This window comes from Centruroides vittatus, unplaced genomic scaffold (assembly GCF_030686945.1).
Source record: "Centruroides vittatus isolate TY-2023 unplaced genomic scaffold, ASM3068694v2 scaffold_3046, whole genome shotgun sequence".
NCBI lineage: Eukaryota > Metazoa > Arthropoda > Arachnida > Scorpiones > Buthidae > Centruroides > Centruroides vittatus.
Window position 1 is genome coordinate 1,246,348 of NW_027122699.1, and position 21,563 is coordinate 1,267,910.

The 21,563-nt window shown below is 34.9% G+C and overlaps 1 protein-coding gene across 1 annotated transcript; it reads right to left on the bottom strand.

Moving 5' to 3' along the window:
* Window positions 1–1,043: 1,043 nt before the first annotated feature.
* On the bottom strand, window positions 1,044–5,081 carry LOC136988061 (EH domain-containing protein 3-like). The gene is made up of 2 exons (XM_067285862.1): window positions 4,049–5,081; window positions 1,044–2,423 (listed from the first exon to the last, which is right to left on the bottom strand). The coding sequence occupies exons 1-2, from the start codon at window positions 4,961–4,963 to the stop codon at window positions 1,710–1,712; spliced, it is 1,629 nt and encodes a 542-aa protein (XP_067141963.1). The 5' UTR covers window positions 4,964–5,081; the 3' UTR covers window positions 1,044–1,709.
* Window positions 5,082–21,563: the final 16,482 nt, after the last annotated feature.

Genomic DNA, 21,563 nt, shown 5'->3' on the forward strand with positions numbered 1-21,563 from the left:
TTTGACTCGAATTATTAATTTATATTGTTATTATTATTATTCGGACAATGTATCCTATGAAACTTGCAAAACATCGACGAACTACGTTTATTCGTCCGATTTATGCAAGTTTTCGTTTCGTAAATCGATTTTGAAATTCATTACGTCGCGATTAGAAAACAGAAATGCTAATTATTACGCCTCGTATAAATCGATCGACACAATTACCTTGCTCTAATTAAAACGTGTTTACTTATGGCGCCGTTCGAATGAAAACAACTCGGCGGTATCATTGGAGTTTTATTTCTTCTTTAGTTATACCGGAGCAGAAACTTATTCGCGTTACCTAATTAAACATATACAAATTGCGCTGTTATATTCGATAATGCATAAATTACTATTAAGTCGTGTTCACTAGTCGCACGTCGTTACCGCGCGAGAACTATATTTTACAATAAAATCGTGTATAAGAGCACTCGAGTTGTGTAATTAAAACACACACTAATCGTATTGTACGTAAACTATCCGTTATTATAATTTACAGTTAAATCGTGTTTACTAGTTTTGTAATCGAGTACGTGATATGAAATTAAAACGTAGCCTACACGAGCAGCGGCGCGTGTACGGAAACCCCATTTTATAATTTAGTTAAACGATGGTTCCTAGCGGCAACACGTGTACACTACGAGAGTCGTGTGATACGTAAAATGGTTCGTCATTTGTGAACTCGGTGGAGTAATTTGTAATTAAATGTTTACCGTTGTGTACGAAAAGAATGCATTGATGTACGTACGTAAGGCATACGAAACGTATATAATTCGTAACAGTACTGTAATTACTCCGTTGTTATCTAACTCGAGATAAACGTCTGGTATCTATTCTTGGCATGCGTTGCTAAACAAAAAATAAGTTAGAGTGGTGTTTTTTTTATCTGTCTGTTCGCATTTTTCTTTATCGTTTTTTACAAGAAAATAACAGATGAACAAATTTTAACAGATGGTTGATTTGTTGAGTAACCTAGTGTCATACGGGCCATAATACACTTACAAATAAAACATTTAAAATAGAACACATTTTATTTTTATTTAAATATATATATTATGTACTTGTATATATATATATATATATATAATTATGTATTTTTCAATTTTATGGTTGATTTTTTTAAATACAAAGTCCTGTGTTTGACTGGCATGCTGTACAACAAAATTGAGCAAAGATAAATATGTTTTGGCAATACAAATTTGGTAGAAAAAACAAAATAAATTTTACTACAGATCTAACTCATAATACTATAAATATACTTTTAAATGTTGGAATATATAAATTATTTATTAAAATTGGTCTAATTAAGGCAGCGGGAGATGTATGTTTTTAAAAATATTGCCCCGGAACACAAAACAAACTATCCGCAACACGACTATCTAAACAAAACCTCTTATTTCTTACCTATTTTAAAATAAAAGATCTGTTTATAACAATTCATAGATATTGTTTCTTAAACTCTTATGCTGTAATTCTTAAAATATATATATACTATATTTAATTTATTAATAAATCTGTTTTGAGGTCTTAAAACAAAGCATTATAAGCTAATGAATAAAGCAAAAATAGCAGTAATCTGAGACTTGAAAGGATGATTATAATACATATGAAAATGAAAAGAATTCGAAAAAAATAAAACCGAATTTTGGCTTCGATAATGTGAAACCGCTAAAAAATATAATAAATTATAACGAATCTCTCGAAGCGAAAGAAAAACCTTTTTTGGATGGTGGGATAAGGTGATCCGGTAATTCCATAGGCAAATCGTGACCCTGAAGTTTTACGTTGATTAGGTGCATGGCCAAGGCGAATTCGTCGGAATCTAACATGCCGTCTTTGTCGATGTCCGACAGTTTCCAGATTTTTCCCAGCACGGAATTCGGCAGTTTCGACTTGACCATTTCCGACTTGGCGCCGGCGCCCGACACCTTTCCGTCGACCGGGCCCAGCGTCTGGAAAATTTCGTCCCACTTGTAACGTTCTTTACCGACTATCCACTCCGTCTCCAGGGAGCCGGCGTCGGCTCCCTCTCCCCGTCCGTAACCGAAGGGATTTTCTTCCAGGCCGTCGAAGGCGCCGCCCTTGACGAGAACCGCCTCCTTCAGTTCGTTCTGTTCGTGCGGTATCATTGCCATGATTCTCGAGATGTCTTCGGCCAACATGCGATCCACCGTTTCCAATAACTTCGGTTTCAGAGGATGGAACTTTTGAAAGTCTTGATGTAGTAACTTCTGTTGCATCTCTCTGATGTCGGGAAAATCTCCCCTCGAAAACTGATGCTCTCTCTGAATTTCCGAATATATGTCGTTCAAGTTTCTGATAAGATCCTTCTTCTTGCTATCTTTACCAAACACGGAAGGCATTTCTTTCTTCAATGCACTGATAATATAGGCATGTACCTGAAATGATAAACACGTACATAAGCAATACTCGAAATTCATGTTAAATATCATTCTAGCATTCATTTTTTTTCCAATAACCCAAAACAAAACAGATATTATTTCTGATTCATAATACATGATTGGTTTCACTCGATCAATGTCATCTATTGTATTATTAAACAATGAAATTAGTCATTAGAAAAAGTAACCATCAGTTAAACAAGTGCAAATAATTTAATTAATACTTACTTTTTAAAATATAATTTTAAATTTAATTAGGAAAATATTTATTAATTTCTCTAAATTACATCTCTCTCGAGCGTGCGGATAAAGAGAAGCTTAAGTCTGCCGTCGGAAAGTGTTTAAATTCCCGTGTCACGGCTTCTAAATAAAGGACCACTTTATTAGAAATAAAAGAAGCACATACACAGAAGTTTAAATTATACACTTGTCATCTTGTAAAAAAGAAAAGGTTGGTAATTTGAGAAGTCCACTTGTTATCACAAAGGAAATAATTTTATCTATTACACCAAAATATAAATTGTGTAACAAATACCATATATAAACACCACTACCATTGCTCTGGAATTTAGAGCTTCCTGACATTTCTATCATCTCAAATATAAAATTAAAAATTATTTTTCTAATGTTGTAACACAATAAGTATTTAAGGGACTGTGGTATCAGATTGGATTGAGAGAACATCTTCAAAAATAGCACCTCATTTACTTTATTGTATTTTCTTTTTTTACACTAAAGCAAATAATAATTTAAGAGCATGTACTTATTCACATATCTCTGTGTACATGTATACACACATATATGGAATATTTTCTTGTTTAATTTTTAAAATTATTTTTAATTTTAGCTACAGATATTAAAAATTATTGCTGCATCCACAAGAAAATTATGTATGGTACTTTCTCTATTTTAAAATATTCCACATTTTACATAAAATATTTTTAATATTTTAAATGTAAAAATGCAACATAATTTTGTTACGGTAACTATTCATATACAATGCCAAAGGGTGGAGTAGTTAAAATTTTACTTTTTTTATAATGTTTCTTAACCTTATTAATAATTTTATAAACAATTTTCTGAATGCAATGTCATTAGAGAATTTCCTTTAAAATTCTGAATAATTGATTGCAACAAATTCCAATTGATTTTAAGTACACACAATATTTATTACAAGAAATAGATATAAAAGGTAACGGTATGCAATTGTTGTTTAGAAGAGAAATAAACTAGCTATTTATTTTATTTTTCTAATTTTAAAATGTTAGTAGGTGTATTACAAAAAGTTACCTTCGCCAGTTTTCGTAAACAAACGAAGCAACTACAGGTTTTTTCCGACGTTTTGCAATGAATATAGGCGACGACAAATCGTCGTCCACTCTGTTTACACTTTGTATAAGTAACGTTTATATATATATATAAAAGGAAATTACATTCAGAACCTAAAAAATGAAAATATATATATATATATATTATTCATCTTTAGAATGTAATTGTCTTTTCGCAACAGTTTGAATATTTGATTGTAAAACCGAAATCACCGTAATTGCACGGCGTGCACGAACAAAACGCTCCGTCGGCTTACGTGGCGATTATCCGTCGAAGGAATTAAACTCTCTTACCTTTGCCAATCTCGCTCTCTTTATCAGGTCGTTTAGTTTCCTCAACGCCGCATTCCTGGGTAGATTCTGTATGTCGTTAAACAGGTCCTGCTCTTCGGCTTCGAACAGTTTGCGGTTGATGTCGTACTGCAGCGGCTGGTCCCAGAAAGATCCGATGTAGACCCTGACGACCTCGGGCATGTTCAGCACCTTGCCCAACGACCACATCAGGGCGCCGTAAACTCTCATAAGCTGTTGGTGGTTGACCATGTCGGCCTTGTTCAGAACGATTCTGATTTTGTCGTCGTGACCCCGCAGCGCCTCTATGCTCCTCCTAAATTCGTCGGATATGTCCAGCTTGTGGGCGTCGAAGAGAAGAATTATCCGGTCGACCCTCTCGGCGAACCACTCGAGCACGCCGGTGAAGTCGTATCCCCTGTCGACTCGCTGCTTCTCTCCGGACAGTATTCCCGGAGTGTCGATTATCGTTAAGCTCCGCAGGACGTCGGAATTGACCATCGAACACTGGAAACGGTTTAGGAAAGCGTTACCAAATTTAGCCAACGGTCTGAACTGTTTCTTTGGATCTACAACTAATGCATTACCAGGAATAACGCCTTCCTGATCTCCATGCATGACTGTTATAAATCTGTCTGTGGTCGGTTCTGGACCTATTCTGATACCAGGAAAATCTCTTTCTAATAAATACCTTATAAACGTCGTTTTACCCGTGGAATATTGTCCGACCAGCAAGACCATGGGTTTGGCATCGAAATCGGCATCGTCTAACGGAGGAGAATGGAACTCGTGGAAGAAATAATGTTCCTCTAAAGGCAGAATCTTTAACTTGTATATCTTTTTCAGACCCTCGACCACAGTGTTATATAATTCCGGTTGTTTTTTACGGCTATCGTCTTTGTTCAGCCAACTAAACATCTTCGTCTTACGTAGAAAAACTAAATAAACTAATCGCGAAAGTCACCACTCACCCTCGGATTCCTTATTTAAAATGACCGATTCGGAAGATGACGTTTTATACGCGCGCGACACCTACCGAGCAATACCATCGTGCTGAGGTCATTAAATTGTCGAAATTGCTTTCGTCCAAAATAAATCGGAGAATATTTTCTAACCTTATTATTCATTTTAATAATATTTGCTGAAATTTAATTATAACTAATAAAATTCTATTTAAATAAATTACATTTATAGTTTAACATTTCGGATAATTCCCTAACTGTAGGGAAATATTCGTAGACTTTCAAATTAGTTTTAAAATAATTCTTTAAACGCACCAATTAATTGTTCACATTTAGGAAAACTCTATAACAATTTAAGACAAGTAATACTTTATTAAATAAAAGTAAAATTACTGTGAGTTTTTATTATAAGTTAAATTGGATATTGTAGTTGTGTCGCCAGGGGGCAGCTTTCTTTCCTTAGTTTAAAGTTGTCTGTATGAATGTTGTCGGTACATATGGAGATTATAGCTCTATATATATAGCTTTTTTCTCCGATGAGTGTCGTGATGATCGCTATGCGACCGAAGAGCCGGCCGTTTATCTCACGGCCTTAACGTATCGCGCGGGAAACCTTGCCTTCCGGGAGGACTTTTATGGGGAACTGGCCTCCTATTCAGTCGTTATTGGCTAGGAGAAAACCCGGAAAACTCCTAGCAGCCAGCCTGTCCGAGTCGCGGCGCGAACCCCCGACCGAACTTCCCAGTGTTTAGGGTCCAGCCACCACCGCTACGAGCGGCAACGGAGACCACTCGCCCACTGGTGGGGCAAGTTGTCTGTAATCATTGAATGAGATTTAATAGAAATAAATTTATAAAATACAAATATATTTATATCTTTTTATTCTATTAATCTCTTCGACGATATTAAAGAATTCTACCGTATTTTAACTCTTCGTTGTACGGTTATTAAAAGGGCCTTTCCTACCCATCTCGGGCTCGACCGGGCCCACAAGTGGGGCGGCTACGTGGTCAGGGATGTGCACAACTAGCTCAAACCTCCATTTTTATGATGGTTTTACCTGGTTATAAAAAAAAAACAGTCATTGCGATAAGAAATCGAATCCGATCGAATCGAATCTTCTGATCGATCTCGCTATTTTAGAGTTATAAGTAATTGCTAAACCAAATAACTTCTAAAATCTTTAAAAAATTGCTATAGAGAGCATTTCTATTCTCAGAAATCATTGGAATGGGAATACTACTTTGGCAATACAATATATATATATAGCAGACTCTCGCTAATCTGGCTATTCCTTACTGAAAAATGCCAGATTACTAAGAGTGTGTAGGCCTAAATCCTGACTAAAGACAACGAATGACACGATCCGCCTCCGCCTTTCGGTGCTGTACACAGAAATGAGATTCGAGTGAATGGGAAAACAGGATGTGTGACATAACTAGCATTTTCACGGAAACGGAAGGCATAAGCGATCACATACCTGGTTATTGAGATCCGGATTAGCAAAATTTTACTGTATACGTATATATATACAGTAAAATTTTGCTAATCCGAATCTCCGGATAAGTAATATGTATATATATACACATAGCACATTTCTAACTGAAGAAGGGGAACCAGCATTAGTCGGCATATTATTATTATTATTCAACCTCAAGTAATGTTTTAGAATGAAAAAGAAAAAATAAACCAAGAGTTTTAAAAACAGTTCATATAAAAAATGACAATCTTCGGCATAGTTACTCGAGGTGGAATTTCAATGAATTTGCTAGCGGGATGTTTGGTCTACGGGGCAGTCACCACAGGAGAAAGCGCGAATATACTCAGACAAACATCGAAGTTTAGATGCGTCCCTGACACACGCTTGCCTTCCGAATAGCCCGCTAGCCACCCGCATCATTTAGGAATTGAACAAATAACATTATTCTAAACGAAGATATCCATCGTTTAACTATTACCGGTTCGTCGCATCCATGGACTAAGATAGACACTTCCACACTCCTCACCTGAGTGACAAATAGAGAAATGTACTGTACTACATCTCATAAATCCAACCACTAAATCCTCGGTCCGGAAAGTGGAAACGTCACTTTAAAGGTTGCAAAATTTTAGATAGTGACCGAAGGAGTTCTTCTATATAATAAATTTTCAAAAATTAATTTAGTTCAGGTATCCTATCGAATTGACATTAAAAAATTTCATGACAAAGGAGATCACAGATTATTTTTTTTATTATTCAGATACAATTGTAACGATATAAAATATGAAATTAAAGTACTGTACAATGTAATGTGATAAGACAACAGAAATTTTAAATTATTCTTTAAATATATTTTAAAATCTCAAATATTTAAACAAAAACATTTAAAAATGGCTGCCGCTTCACTAAAACGCGAAACGTTACGTTTTAAAACACATTTTACAGCCGAAATATTTATTTAAACAAAAATAGAAATAGATCAAATTTCTAAAATTGTTACTACTTTTTGAAATTGTGATATTTTTTAGTATTCAACATTATCACTGACTTAAGTAGATTGTTATTCGATCCCGGGTCCCCCAGGGCGGCAGGCTGCTAACCTTGACCGCTCGGCCATCCGGCCTTCTATAGAAATATATTAATCTATCACGAGTGTTAAAATAAGTTATCATATTCTTATTTCAATGAAATCAATGAATTAAATATGTTTTTAATTGTAGTTACGGATACTTAATCACAATTATTTCAATCAGTTATCGCCGATATATAATTTAATCGTTGAATTAATCGCCATTACTAGAATTTAACTCTCAAAATTAAAACGCATTACTTTTCTTTATCTGTTTCCATACCATCGACACGCTTCTGATGGGAGTTCTCCAACCTTATATTCCTTCGTGACTTAATCATATCTAGTTATCTGAATGGCGGTGTAGAAATGCGTAGACCTTCCGTTGGAAAGGGCCGTGTTCGGTATTCATTCCGGACAGGTTTCGTCATTCTTTCTGGGACGTGGTGTTGTTAATTAACGGGAAATAAAATTAGAATTAATAAACTTTTTTTTATCTTTTCTTTGTAATATTCGTTTAATACGTTAAAAGTATTGTTTTATGAAAAATTCGATGTTGTTTGGGCTAAGACATATATTAATATACTTTTGTAAAAACCTCTTTTTGCCCTGTGGGGACTATGAAGAGCTTTTTAGCAAACCCATTACGAGTTCGGCCAGGCCCACAATGGGTCGGCCGGGTGGGAGACATATCCGGACGGACTACCCGTCAGATTCCTGAGGTAATAAAATGTACAGTGAAACCTGCTGCGACCATCCGTATAAGGTGATCATTTTGAGCCGGTTCCTTCAGTCGTCACATTAGCGGGTTTCACCGTATAATAATACGATTTTGAAAGTTTTGTTATATAATACAGTACATGACAATCTAATTTATTTATTTAATATTTTCGGTACAAAAAACGAAAACGAAATTGCAATTTAATTTTAAAATAATATGCATCCATAAACGTGTGTTTATGTATATGTATATATATATATATAATATTATTTAAAAGACAAAATTTTATATGAAAGTTTTCCTAGGCCATATTTATTCTTTAATTAATTTAATAATTATGAATGTTTGGAACAATCGGTTATCGAAAACGAATATTCAAAATTTTATCAATTCGGAGAGCGACACCATACGTCGAAATGTTTAAACAATAAATAATGGGTTATACGAGATACAGCAAACAATATAAAAAAGAAAAAAAAAAATACATCACCATTCGAGCACTTAGACAAATTCGTTTTAAATCTGATGCAATAATAATAATAATATTTCATACTGCATGAAAATTCGGAGTTTCATAAATATATCTGCATGATTGTTGTCAGTCTATCATTTTAGTTATATTTTATTTTGTTTCATAAATATTATAATTACATTTAGTTTTAAAAGTCTATTAAAATCAAAAAAGAAAGAAAATTGCAAGAAATTCCCCTATTTCTGGGGGTATAACATATAGTAATGTAATATTACATTTTATTTTATATAATTATATAACAAGAATCATAATATAAAAAATAAATCAGTAAGTCTACATGACTCACCAACACAACATTGGTTGATGTTTTAAGAAATCAGAGATACAAATTGTCTAATAGTTCGTTTTCCAGAATTCAAAGTTGTGCTGGTAGATCAATGATTAAATAACACAGAGAATTTTCTCAGTCAATTTTACAAAAAAATTAAAAATTTTATAAGCATCTTTTTTATTGATGTTGTTTAATTTATTTCTGAAGTCAATAGGTGATTTTAAGCAGCATATATTTTTGATATTGCATTTTTCACGTATGTTATTCAAGGGTTGACAGTTTTGTAAGAGGTGAAGCACCGAGAAGTCCTCTTGTTGACATAGCAGGCAGTGTGTATTTGAAAGATTTATATAAGTATTGTTAATAAAAAGCGAGTATTTATTTAGGCGTAGTTGAATTATTAGTCGTTTTATACTCAGGTCTACTGGTAGCCATATATAAGGTTGAGACGAAGGGATATTTAAGATGTTGGTGTACCAGGGGTGATAATTGCTTTGGGATAAGGAAAGTTGATCTTTATTGATTGATTGAGCGATAGCAGAATTCATCAAAAGAGAATAACCATATTTCCAGTCATGAATTGAGTCTGTAAATAGTAGTTCCGATATTCCAAAAGAATTTAATATTCTTCGAATTTTATATTGCCATAACTGTTTATTATTGTTGTTTTTACTTTGTTTTACCATTTCTTGGTATAATAGTCTAATATTGTCATCACTTTTATGTTTAAGTCTATAATAAAATTTTATTATTCTTTTTAACAATTGAGGAAAGATCCAAGAACGTGATGTTTCGTGTCGAATGGCATAGCCAGGTATAGTATTTCTAGTTGTAACAATTTACGTAAGAAATAAATATGCAAAGATTCAAGGCTGTAAATGTAATCCAAGCCCCAGATTGGACTGGCATAATAAATGATAGGGCTTATTGCAGTATTATAAAGTTTAAAATGAATGTTTAAATTTGACGTTTTCATTGTTGAACATAAGAATAAGAGGTTATCAATTGCCTTTTTGACCCTAACATTTAATTTTGATACTTGATGCTTAAAAGATAAGTTCCAGTCAAATTCCACTCCCAGATATTTGACTTCATTGGTTATTTGTAGTAGAGTATTTTCGTGATAAATTTTCAAGTCCTTATTAGCTAGTTTTTTGTTTTTACGGAAAATGACAATGTTGGTTTTTGTAGGATTTATTTCGAGGTAAATTGAGTTAAGATAATGATTAAGTTGATTGATTTTACGTTGCAGAGATATTTTATTCGGAGCCAAAATTACTAAATCATCGGCGAAAAGGATGTAGTGAAAAGAGGTATTGTTTATTTCAATGCCATCTGAGGAATAATTAAAAAGTTGATCAATGTCCCTTAGATAAAAATTAAACAAATATGGTGACAGAGGATCTCCTTGAAGTACACCACGTGAAAGATTTAGAGGTGGAGATAACGAATTACCTTGTTTAATTCTAATGGTATAATTTCCATATAACTGTTTTATTAAAGAGGTGAATTTAACACTTGCACCGCTAACTTTTAATTTATGTATTAATAACGGTGTGTAGATTGAGTCAAAAGCTTTTTTAATATCGATAAATGCGGCGTAGACTTTCCTGTGTTTTTTTAAAAGATGTAGTTGAATTATCATTAATAAGATAAATATAGCAGATTCTGTTCCTTTGTTTCTTGTGAAGGCGTATTGAAATTTGGCGTCGAGTTCATTAGTTTTAGTCCATTGTTGGAATCTATTTGCTATTATGGAGGTAAAGCATTTTCTTAACGTTGATAACAGTGCAATAGGTCTATAGTTATTTGGAGATGATTTGTCACCCTTTTTATAAATCATGGTTAAATTAACTGTATTCCAGGATTCGGGAAAAGTAGATGTTTTGTACATAGTATTATATAAATGAAGTAATTTTAATCGAGAGCTGTTAGACATTAGTTTTAAAAATTTCGTGGGAATATTATCATGACCTGGAGCTGTGTGACTTTTGGTTTTTTGAATTGCATCGTTTAATTCTTCGATTGTAAAGTCAACATCTAGAAGTTCGTCATAAACTTTTGCGTTATTTATTGTTGGAGGTTTTAAGTAAATACTTGGGTAACGCTGAAAGAAATTTTTCCAGGTATCAAAGTCAATAATTGAAGAGATTTCATTTATACAAGGTTTTGGCCGGTATTTCCTTACAGTGGACCAGAAAAATTTATTGTCTTTATTACATTGAATTAGATTTAGTTCAAGCTTTCTAAAATAATTATTCTTTTTTGTCTTAATTAAGTTATTATACATTCGTTTAGCTTCCTTATATTTGTTAAAGTTGATTTCATTTGAATATTTTCTGAACGTTCTTAGTTTTGTTAGTTTTTCCATTTTCATTTTGTAGCAGTCGTAATCGAACCATCCCTGTCCAGGCTCTTTATGAAGTTTCTTTCTGTCGCTATCCACAATTATATAATTTTTCATTATATTTATCATTGAGTTATAAATTTGATCGCTGTTACACTCTGTAATTTTCGGGATGTTATCAAATCGGTTTTCGAATTCATTAGCATATCTATTTACTTTATATTGTATACTTATTTTTCTATCCAAGGTATTTTTAGAATTTTTTTCCAAGAAGAATAAAAAAGTTGTTTTTGTAGGAAGATGGTCCGAAATGTCAAAATCAAGAACATCAAATCGCAAGCAATAGTCCAGCAATAACTCCGAACATATCGTGTAGTCAATAGTTGATCTTCCATTGTGAGTTAGGCAGGTATATTCTGCAGGAATATCGTTCTTAATTCGTCCATTAATTATATACATTTTAAGATTTTTTGTTATTTCAATTAACTTTTGGCCGAGGTTATTTAAATGCTTGTCTTTTGATTGACGGATATTTTGTATTAAAAAATTATTACCGGAATATTTAGAGTCCATTATCTCAGCAATTCTCGCGTTGAAGTCGCCGACTAGTATGTAGTAAGGAGTCATATATTGCCAAAGTTCTATTTGTTTAGACATTTCGTTCAATGTTGATATGTCTTCAGGTGGAATATATATGAGCATCAAACTTATTAGGTTATTCATAGTGTTATTTAGAATTGGTTTCATGAATTGGATAAGAAGTAAAATGAAGTTGTTAGATTTTTTTGTCTGTAGAATTTTACAAAGCCCTTTTTTTATTAGTAAGCATAGGCCTCCACTTGGTCGGCCTGGGCCCGTTTGTTTTTTTGCTAGAGTTGATACCAATGTATAATTTTCGAAGAAGTTTGAGTTATAGATTGATTCTGAGGTTATCCAGGTTTCAGTAATTGCGGTAATATCCGGATCGTGCTTTGAAGTAAAGATATTTAGTTGTGATATTTTATTTTTGAGTCCTTGGCTATTCCAATTTATTATTGTTAAGTGTTGATTATTAGAGCATGATTTGCGGTATTGAGTTTTCTCTCTCCTGTTGATCTGTCATTTAGATAAAGTTGTTATCACTGATGATGGGAGAAACGTATCAACATGTACTAATTTTCCCGTTCTTAAACTGTAAGTTAACTTTTCTCGCTCAATTGTTAAAATATCATTCCGTAATTTTACCTGGGGATTTTGTCTTCGTAGATCGTAAAATTTTGATAGTAGATTTTTACGTCTAGTTCTTGAGTTAATAGTTATATCTGGGGAGATCTGAACATTTTGCCAGTCACCAAGAAGATTTTGTTGTTTTCTACGTATAAATGAAGAAAAGATGAGATCTCTCGTTTGGTTATTACTAAAAGTGATTCTAATTATTAGGTTTGAAGTTTTTGATAGTTGAATTATCTCAAGTATATCCTTTTGAGTTATTTCTTGTAAATTTAATGTATTAGTAATAAAGTTGAGTATTTCTGCTTTTGAAGTGGTTTTATGAGTTGGATAATTATACATAATTATATTGTTGTAACGATATTCATTTGTTAACGAGTCCATTTTAAATTGTAGAAGCTCTTTATCCGTTTGTAGTTTGTCTATTTCTTGCTTCAAGCTATTAATCTCTACTTCCATTTTTTTCTGAGTTTCTTTCGTTTCACGAATGTTTTCGTGAATAGTATCAAGTTCCTGTTTGATAATTACCATTTGATTAAAGAGTTTATCGTTAGTTGAATTTATCAAATCCGAAATTCTGACCCAAAGCATGGAAGTAGTGGAGTCTAAAGAAGTGTCCGGTTTGTTAGATCAAAATCTGTTCAGAAATAGTTGACTCACCTGGAGTATCGTTTACACCAGTTTGCGATGATTTTCGATTATAATTCACTTCTTCAATACATTCTTCCTGAAGGTTTTCTTCGGGGAGAAAATTAAAGTCCTTTATTGTTTTAGAATTTGATGAAGATGACTGGTTCTTCTTTGTTCCCGATTGGATACGATTTAATGGAGGTCTTCCTCGTTTGGGTGGAGAACGTTGCATAGTAATTATTTTTGTTATAGCCAATATAAGTTATAATAAGTAGTTAACAATAACAAATTTAAGTTATTAGTGATAATTAACGTTTAAAAATGATGAAATTCTTGTTCTTGATGTAGAGAGCCGAGTGCTTTGAAAAATACGCCAGTAGCCTCGACGGAAGAACACGCAGCTGATGCAATAATAATAATAATTAATTTCAACGAAGTTTTTAGTGATTTCTTACAACATCGTCCCCGTTAAAAAGTTTTCAGAAATTATTCTAGCAAAGCTTATCGGTATCTGAGATAATTTATTAAATCAATTTTTTGTAATTCCTATTCGTTATGAGCTAAATTAAAGCCATTAAGCTCATAGGAGCACGAGTAAAGCCGGGTACACACGTGCATACTCACTGGAACGTGTGAATAACAGACCCGTCAGTTTTGCCCACACTTCCAGTTATATCGGATGGGCGCACCTGTTCAAATATACCGGACGTGTTTAGCCGGCTTAAAACAATTGACGATTCTATTTAGAGGACAAATATTTTTGCAACTATGGAAATGTCTTCATTACTTTTAATACTAAATTTAATTAAAACTAATATTAAATCAAAATAATTTCGTTACGAAAAACCTTGCTAAAATATAATGATATTATTATACAGTGGGTGATCGGTTAACGAACGAATCGGATAACGAACACTCTCGCGAAAGATTTTTATGATCGGACAACGAACACTTCACTGAACAAACATAAAAAGAAGCGACGGAAAATAATGAATACCGATTGATTTTCCCTCGTATTCGGGTAACAATTCGAAGCCTTTCGGAGCTCCGGAGACGTCAACATCGACGCTCGACCCGATACTTATCAGACAGTGTTTCCCGAACTTTGAAACTCTCCATTGTAATTCCAGCTTTTTGTTTACTTTTCTGACCAATAACTTTTTTATAGACTTCGGAGACTGTAGGGCATTCCTTCAGTTTTGCGTCGGCTCTTCTATTCTAAAGGTGAGAGTTTAACTGTCCTATCGGATATTCGTTAACGTTTTAACACCAAAATTTCGAATTGCATTCGGGCCTCACATTTACATAATTCTTTCGTGCACTAGTTGATTTCTGTTCTCTAAATTTTTGTCAGTGCTTTTCTGAACTTTTTATTTCAAAAAGAAATTGATAATATTATGGAGCCTAAAAAGAGTGGAGTGCTCGCTATAGAAACCGAGCAAGAGATAATAGCCAAAGTAGAGAGTGGACAGATGTCTGATGTTGCTAGGCAGGATGGCTTAAACGGGTCTACAGTAGGCACAATCTTAGCTAAGAAAGATATAATCGTGAAGACTCGAGGAGCTAAAGGAGTAACGAAAATCACATCTGAGAAACAAAGATGTTCCATCCATAAAAAAAATGGAGAGATTGCTTTTAATTTGGATAAAAGAATGGAAAATGAAAAAAGATGTAACTAGTATGATTATAATTCGAGAGAAAGCTAGAGAAATTTTTGAACAACTGAAGAAACAAACTCCACATTGGTCACGAGGAGATAGAATTCAACGCTACCACTGGATGGTTTGCAAAGTTTAGAAGAACTGGCATTAAACGTGTGATAATTCACGGTGAGTCTGCTAATGCAGATAAAGAAGCCGAGAAGTTCTGTCTCAAATTTGAAGAATTCGTTAAAAAAGAAGGATATTGTCCGTAACAACTTTTCAATTGTGATGGAACTGGTTTATTTTGGAAGCGCGTGCGAACCGTATCTACATTACGAAAGAAGAGAAAAATATTCTCGGGCATAAACCAACGAAAGACCGATTGACGTTACTTTCGGGAGCTAATGCTAGTGATGATACGAAGCTTATCCCGCTTCTTGTCTTTCACTCTGAAAACCCTAGAGCATTCAAAAAAATTCCATAATTAAAGAAAATCTGCCAGAAATGTGGAGATCGAATAAAAGGGCATGGGTCACGCAGGCTCTTTTCAAAGAATGGCGCATCGAGGATTAACTTCAGACTAATGAATTGCCATTGAAAGCACTGTTGCTATTAGACAATGCACCGGGACACCCAAAAGACCTTGAAGATAATTTGCTGGAAGACTTTCCCTGGCTGACAGTTCAGTTTCTACCTCCGAATACCACTTCGTTGATTCGACCAATGGATCGAGAGGTTATTGCAGGTTTCAATAAATTGTACATACATTCGAGCACCGTTTCGTCGGTGTTTCGAAACATGCCAATTCTCCTGGACGATGACATTAAGGGTGTACTATAGATTACCACCTATGGAATTTCGGGACTTTGATTATATATTTGAACTCGGAGGACCGAAACGAGTTCAACGGTACCCTATGTTTGGACCGGAGACGAAAAAAGTTTATACTTTTTTAATGCTCTCATGAAGACGGCACCACAAGGTGTGTCTGTATAAGAGGTCAGGACACGCTCCCGTGATTCTATGCGGCAGCAGCCATGTTGGGGCATATCGATAGAGATCACCATACGTGGTCCCTGCGCGAGTCGACTATTATTACGTACATACGTACTCAGAACGTTAAACAATGGGTTATTCTGTGGCACCTAATTGTAAAATTAAGTCTACCGACCTTCGATCGTTTAGATTTCCCGCAGATAAGCGGAGGAAAGCGAAATGGGTGCAGAACCGCAGACGGGATAAGTGGCAGCCAACCGAACATTCTAAACTATGCGAGAGTAGTGTATATTATGTATTTTTCTATAGGTACTGTCTTTGAGATGTACACTCGAACCTGTTTTTGTGCGGTGGATAGGGACCGCATAAAAGAAAACGCATAAAAAAATCGCATAAAACTTCACGAGTAGCTATAAAAAATAGTTTTCGCAACACAATTAAAAAGTATTTTTTTATACGGTGGATAGGGACCGCATAAAAAGTCTCGCGTAGAAAATAACTCAAAACCGTACGAAATAACTAAAAATTGCTTTTTTAACTCCTCGGGTCTTTTTTTGCCATCCCTAATGGGGAAAAAATCCTCTAAGAATTTTACTTTTTATATTAAGTAATTATTTCCACTTAAATACCAATCTAACATTAAAAAGTTAAAAATAATCGTTAAAAAATCATTTTATTTGATAAATATAGCTGCAGAAAGTGTTATTTCATTTAACAAGGCGTGAAATTTCACACCCGCAGTCTAAAGCCGGAGGGGAGCTAACTTACCGCATCTGTTCAAATATAACATAACTAGGAGCCCGGGACGCCCCCTAGTGGGCGTTCATTACAAATTTTATGATAATTAAAAATCATTATTTAGTGTTATTAAACATTCTATAAATACTTTAAAATAGTTTAATTTGTTTATGCTGGTAACATTCGCTGGTAACATTCGCTAGGGCGCCCCTAGTGGGTGTTAATTTAAATAATAATTTATATTGTTAATTTAAATGTTTGAAATATAATACACGATAGGGGCGCCTCTAGTGCCCGTTTTTGGCATACCGTTACGCGGACGGACGGTCGGACAGGCACGCGTTCAATGGGTTATATATATAGATATTAGCTTAACTATTTCACTTATCGTTTTATCGTAGCGGTTCAAATCTATCCGGTTTTTCGTTATTCGCCCCCTAGTGAACATTACAGGCATTCCGTGACAGTAATAAATTCCTATTACAAATATACTGAATTATTTATATTGTTATATTGACCAAATAATAATGTATTGGCCAAATGAATAATAATAATTTATATTGTTAATTTAAATAATAATTAAAATTGTTAATTTAATTTGAATGTTTGAAATATGACACACAATAGGGGCGCCTCTAGTGTCGGTTATCAAACGGTTACGGGACGGACGGACGGAAGGAAGGACGGACACCTGTTGAATGGGTTATATATATAGATATTTATGATTTTTACGCTATTAAAATGAGAGGGGACCGAAAAAACGTACGAGAAAAAAATTTACCGTATAAAAAATAAAAAAAACCTGCCGATGTCATAGAAAACATCCGATAGAGTTTTAAAAAATTTTACAGGAGTCAATTATGTTCCAATTTGATTGAAATTTTCATATACCGCACAAAACAAATCGCACAAAAACAGGTTTGAGTGTATACGTGAGCTCGCATTAAATTATTTGTTGTTCAGCTTCATTTCGAAAAATCTCAGTTAGAACTGTTAATCTCAACTTTTCTGTCAGTTATATTACATATTTTTGCCAGAGATACGAACAGTACTTTGAATGTAAAAAAACTGTATGGAAGCAAAAACTCATTTATGCGTACTTCTGCTGACTTCCGAAAATGGTATCTATATATATAATCGAGACGAGTTGATAATAATATTAATAATAATCAGCGCAGAGCCCAAACGGTTAGGAGTTGAAAGTTGAAATTTGGTACACAGTTAGGGTACGTCAAGAGAACGCACACTAAGAAGGGCTTTTTCGAAATTCCTCCCCACGGGAGAGAGGGACAGGATTAAAGCGTAACACTTCCATCGACAATGGGAGTGTTAAGTAACAATGGAAGTGATACGTAACAATAAAAGTGTCAAGAGAAAGTGACGTGCAAGAGTAGATGCAGTTTTTTTCGTTTTTGCGGAAAATCGAACATATTTTTAGACCAATCTAAAAATTCTCTAATTAGTCTGAAAACAGGAGGACCCAATTCTTGCATTCTGTGAAAACGGGTAAAGTTGACTATAACGTAATAATCTTATTCTTCGCTATCGTAACTTTTTCCCGAGCAACGCCGGGCCTATCTGCTAGTTTATTATATTTGTATCTTATGTGTTTACAGAGAAAGAAGTTGTCTCGAATAAGCTCTGTTAAAAATATCATCAAATTGTGTTTAATATTATCCTTTTTGATTAAATTTTATATAATTAGGAAAATATGACGTTTAAGCCTTTGTAAAGCCAAAAATGTTCGTTAATTAAACGTTAGTCCAGTATTTATTTTTTAATGCATTAATATTGTATTGGTAAATGCTTTAAAATAATATTTTGGATAACTTATGTTATTGCATTACTTTACCAAGCGCTTATATACGTAATTGCATCAGTTTTAGCATCTATTTAATTACTTTCATTCACCACAGCGAGTGATGCGGATGATTGTTTCTTTTAAACTATTTGATCGAAAAGTTACATAAAATTCGGGATGCGTAATCATCCGAAATTATTATTATAATTTTGACTGGAAATCGCTGGATTTATGCAATTTTAGTTTAATTAATGTCGTATAAAACTGACTGCTCGTACAAGTTTGCTTAAAACGTGCGACTCAAAATACCCCAAAATGGCGGCTCGAGAAGTAGGTCACGCGTGTCCCGATCTTCTTATACAGACCTTGCGGCACCATAGTTGCTGGTACTGCCATCTTGCGGTAAAGTCTGCAAACCATGACGTCAGACTACGGTCATCTCTAGGAGGATTAAGCACGCGATACGAGAGCGGAGAGAGCGACGCGACTTCCGATCATCGCGCGATCGCCATTTCGGTTAATGTTACTTACGGCAGCGAACAGTGGGAACGGCCGCCACGGCCGTTCCCACTGTTCGTGCTCCCGACTGACCTCCCGGAGGGGAGCCGCCGGCAGGCCGCCACGCGCTAAACTTCACTAGTTATCGTTTTACAGTAGTTCTTGAACAAAGTAAAAAAGAGGACAACGTCTACTAAAGGCAATTTTAACGGCAAGCGACGCGACTCCCGATCGCGATAGCGAGACCGACTTAGCGGAGAGAGCGACGCGACTCCCTATTATCGCGCGATCGCTGGAAAAAAGTATAACTTTTTTATTTTTCGTCTCGGCTCCAAAAGTAGGGTATCGTCGAACTCGTCTCAGTCTCCCGAGTTCAGATATATATCCAGAGACCCGAAATTCCATAAGTGGTAATCTATAGTATCCCGGACAAAAACGTTTTGGAAAAAAAAATTGATATTATCGAAGCTATAAGGCTCATTCGAAAGGCATGGTCGGAAGTCACTCAACGACAATTGAAATCTGCTCGGCGAAAGCCGTGTCCCTCCTGCATTCGGGGAGAGAGAGACGATGTCCCCGAAGTTACGGATGAAATTGTGACGATTGCTAGAGACCTGGAATTGGAGGTGATTAAAGACGACATCGAAAAGCTCGTAATGGAATCCGAAACAGATGAGACGACAGAACTCCAAGAACTCTTAAACGAAGAACACCGAGAAACTCGGAGAGATGTTTTTTCTTCCGAAAAAGAGGAAGACAAAAAAGGATCAATGCCGACATTTGCTATTAAAGATCTTTCGAAGAAATGGGAGGATGTCAGATCAACGGTCTTAGAATGGCATCCAAACCGAGTTGAGGTTAACGGGCTCGGGATCTCTACAACAATTCTATTAATTACTTCCGAAAAATCCCGAAGAAGAGAGAAAAGCAACCGACATTGGACAGATTCTTTAGGGTCCCACAAACGAAAAAAAAAAAAAAATGACTGATAAAAATGCAAGACCGGTCGATCGCCATCTCTAAATTCTAAGTATATATGTATGTTCATTATTACATACAAATAAACGTAGTAAGAAAGTATATAATTTTTTATTTTTTGGAGTCTCCAGAACGAATTAATCAAATTCCCTCAAAAACCTACGGTAAATCGATAATCGGTTAACGAACAGAGTCCTGGAACGGATTACGTTCGTTAACCGATCACCCACCGTATGCTTGCTCCAACTTTAAAATCGTTTCGCGTCTTATTTGGTCTTTCGTTTCCGAACGATGTTTGAGCTTAGGAAATAAATTTGTCATCGCCCGCAATTTAAAACTACAGATTATAATATAATAAAATCTTATATACCAAGTTATAATTCGTTAATCGTCACACTTGGTATTTGCCAAAAAGTAACAGTCCACCGTCACGGCCGACGCGCAGACGCCTTTCGTACTCTACGTGCCGCCTCTCGACCAGATTCCGTTACTTTTTATCGTCAATTTTAATGGGAAATTAAGTTTACGGAAGCATTTAAAAAATAACTACTGTATTTACAATTAAGTACAGTTAAAGATAATGGGCAATTAAGCGATTACACCGAAATGCAGCTTATCTTAAATTGAAAATGTTCGTATAATTTGGTAATTATAGCGTATAGAAAAACAATTCGACGGTCGGACGGCCGAACGGTTAAGGCGCAGCCTACCGCTCCGGAGAACCCGGGAATTTTTTGGGCAGGAGCCCATCGCTCCCGGCCGAATCCGTCGGGGGTGGATAAAAACAACGCTCTCTCAGTTCCCACCGGGCGAAGTGGACGAAATAGCGGTAATAATTTGTGACGTTTTCGACTTCCCGTAAAAAATAAACACATTTTTACCTTTTACGCCGTATCGCCCGAAGCTTTACTTAAATGAATACGGCTGGATAAGCGAACGACGAACGGAAACGGCCGTCGTCGATTTTAACGGGACGCGGCGACGCGACGCGACACGCGGGTAATGCCTCCCGGGAGTACTCCGAGAAACTAGCCCGTATTTGGACGCTAAAATCCTTTTTCGACCGGTCGATCGCCGTCTCTAAATTCTAATTCGCGATTATTACAATTGTGTCATTTGTTTCCGAAATCTTAGATTTCAAGTCATTAGTTGATAGAAGTCGAGCGTATACTTTTAAAAAACTCGAGAAATTATTAACATTTAAGGCCATTTCGGCAGCCACTCCCTTCGTAATTTTCCCAAAAAATATCGCACAAAAATAGTTTCTATACTAAATTTATTGCATTGTAAGTTGCTACATTGTAGTCCAGCCACGCAATTTTGTTTTTTCGTGTTTACTACACGAATTAATACTGGCACTTAGTAAACAAACATTTAATTACAAGCACAGAAAATAATATACAAGTATTGCCATTAGAAGAGCGTATTTTAAACTTTTGTGGCAGTGTTTCTATAAACACGGATATAAAAAAAGAGTTTCGCTAATACGCATCGTATCTATTGGAATGAAATATATGTATGTACTGTACGTACGTATAATTATAAATACGTACATTACATACCTGTATATACATAAAAAAATCACAAGTTAACAATCGTAGCGTATAAAATTACAAAAAAATTGATATTTTAGTTCTTAAGCA

Bases quoted from the DNA above. Each gene is read 5' to 3' on its own strand.
- LOC136988061 (XM_067285862.1), bottom strand. From the start codon at position 4,963: ATGTTTAGTTGGCTGAACAAAGACGATAGCCGTAAAAAACAACCGGAA. The intron at 2,424-4,048 runs GTAAGAGAGTTT...TTATCATTTCAG, and splicing joins AGAGAGCGAGATTGGCAAAG to GTACATGCCTATATTATCAG.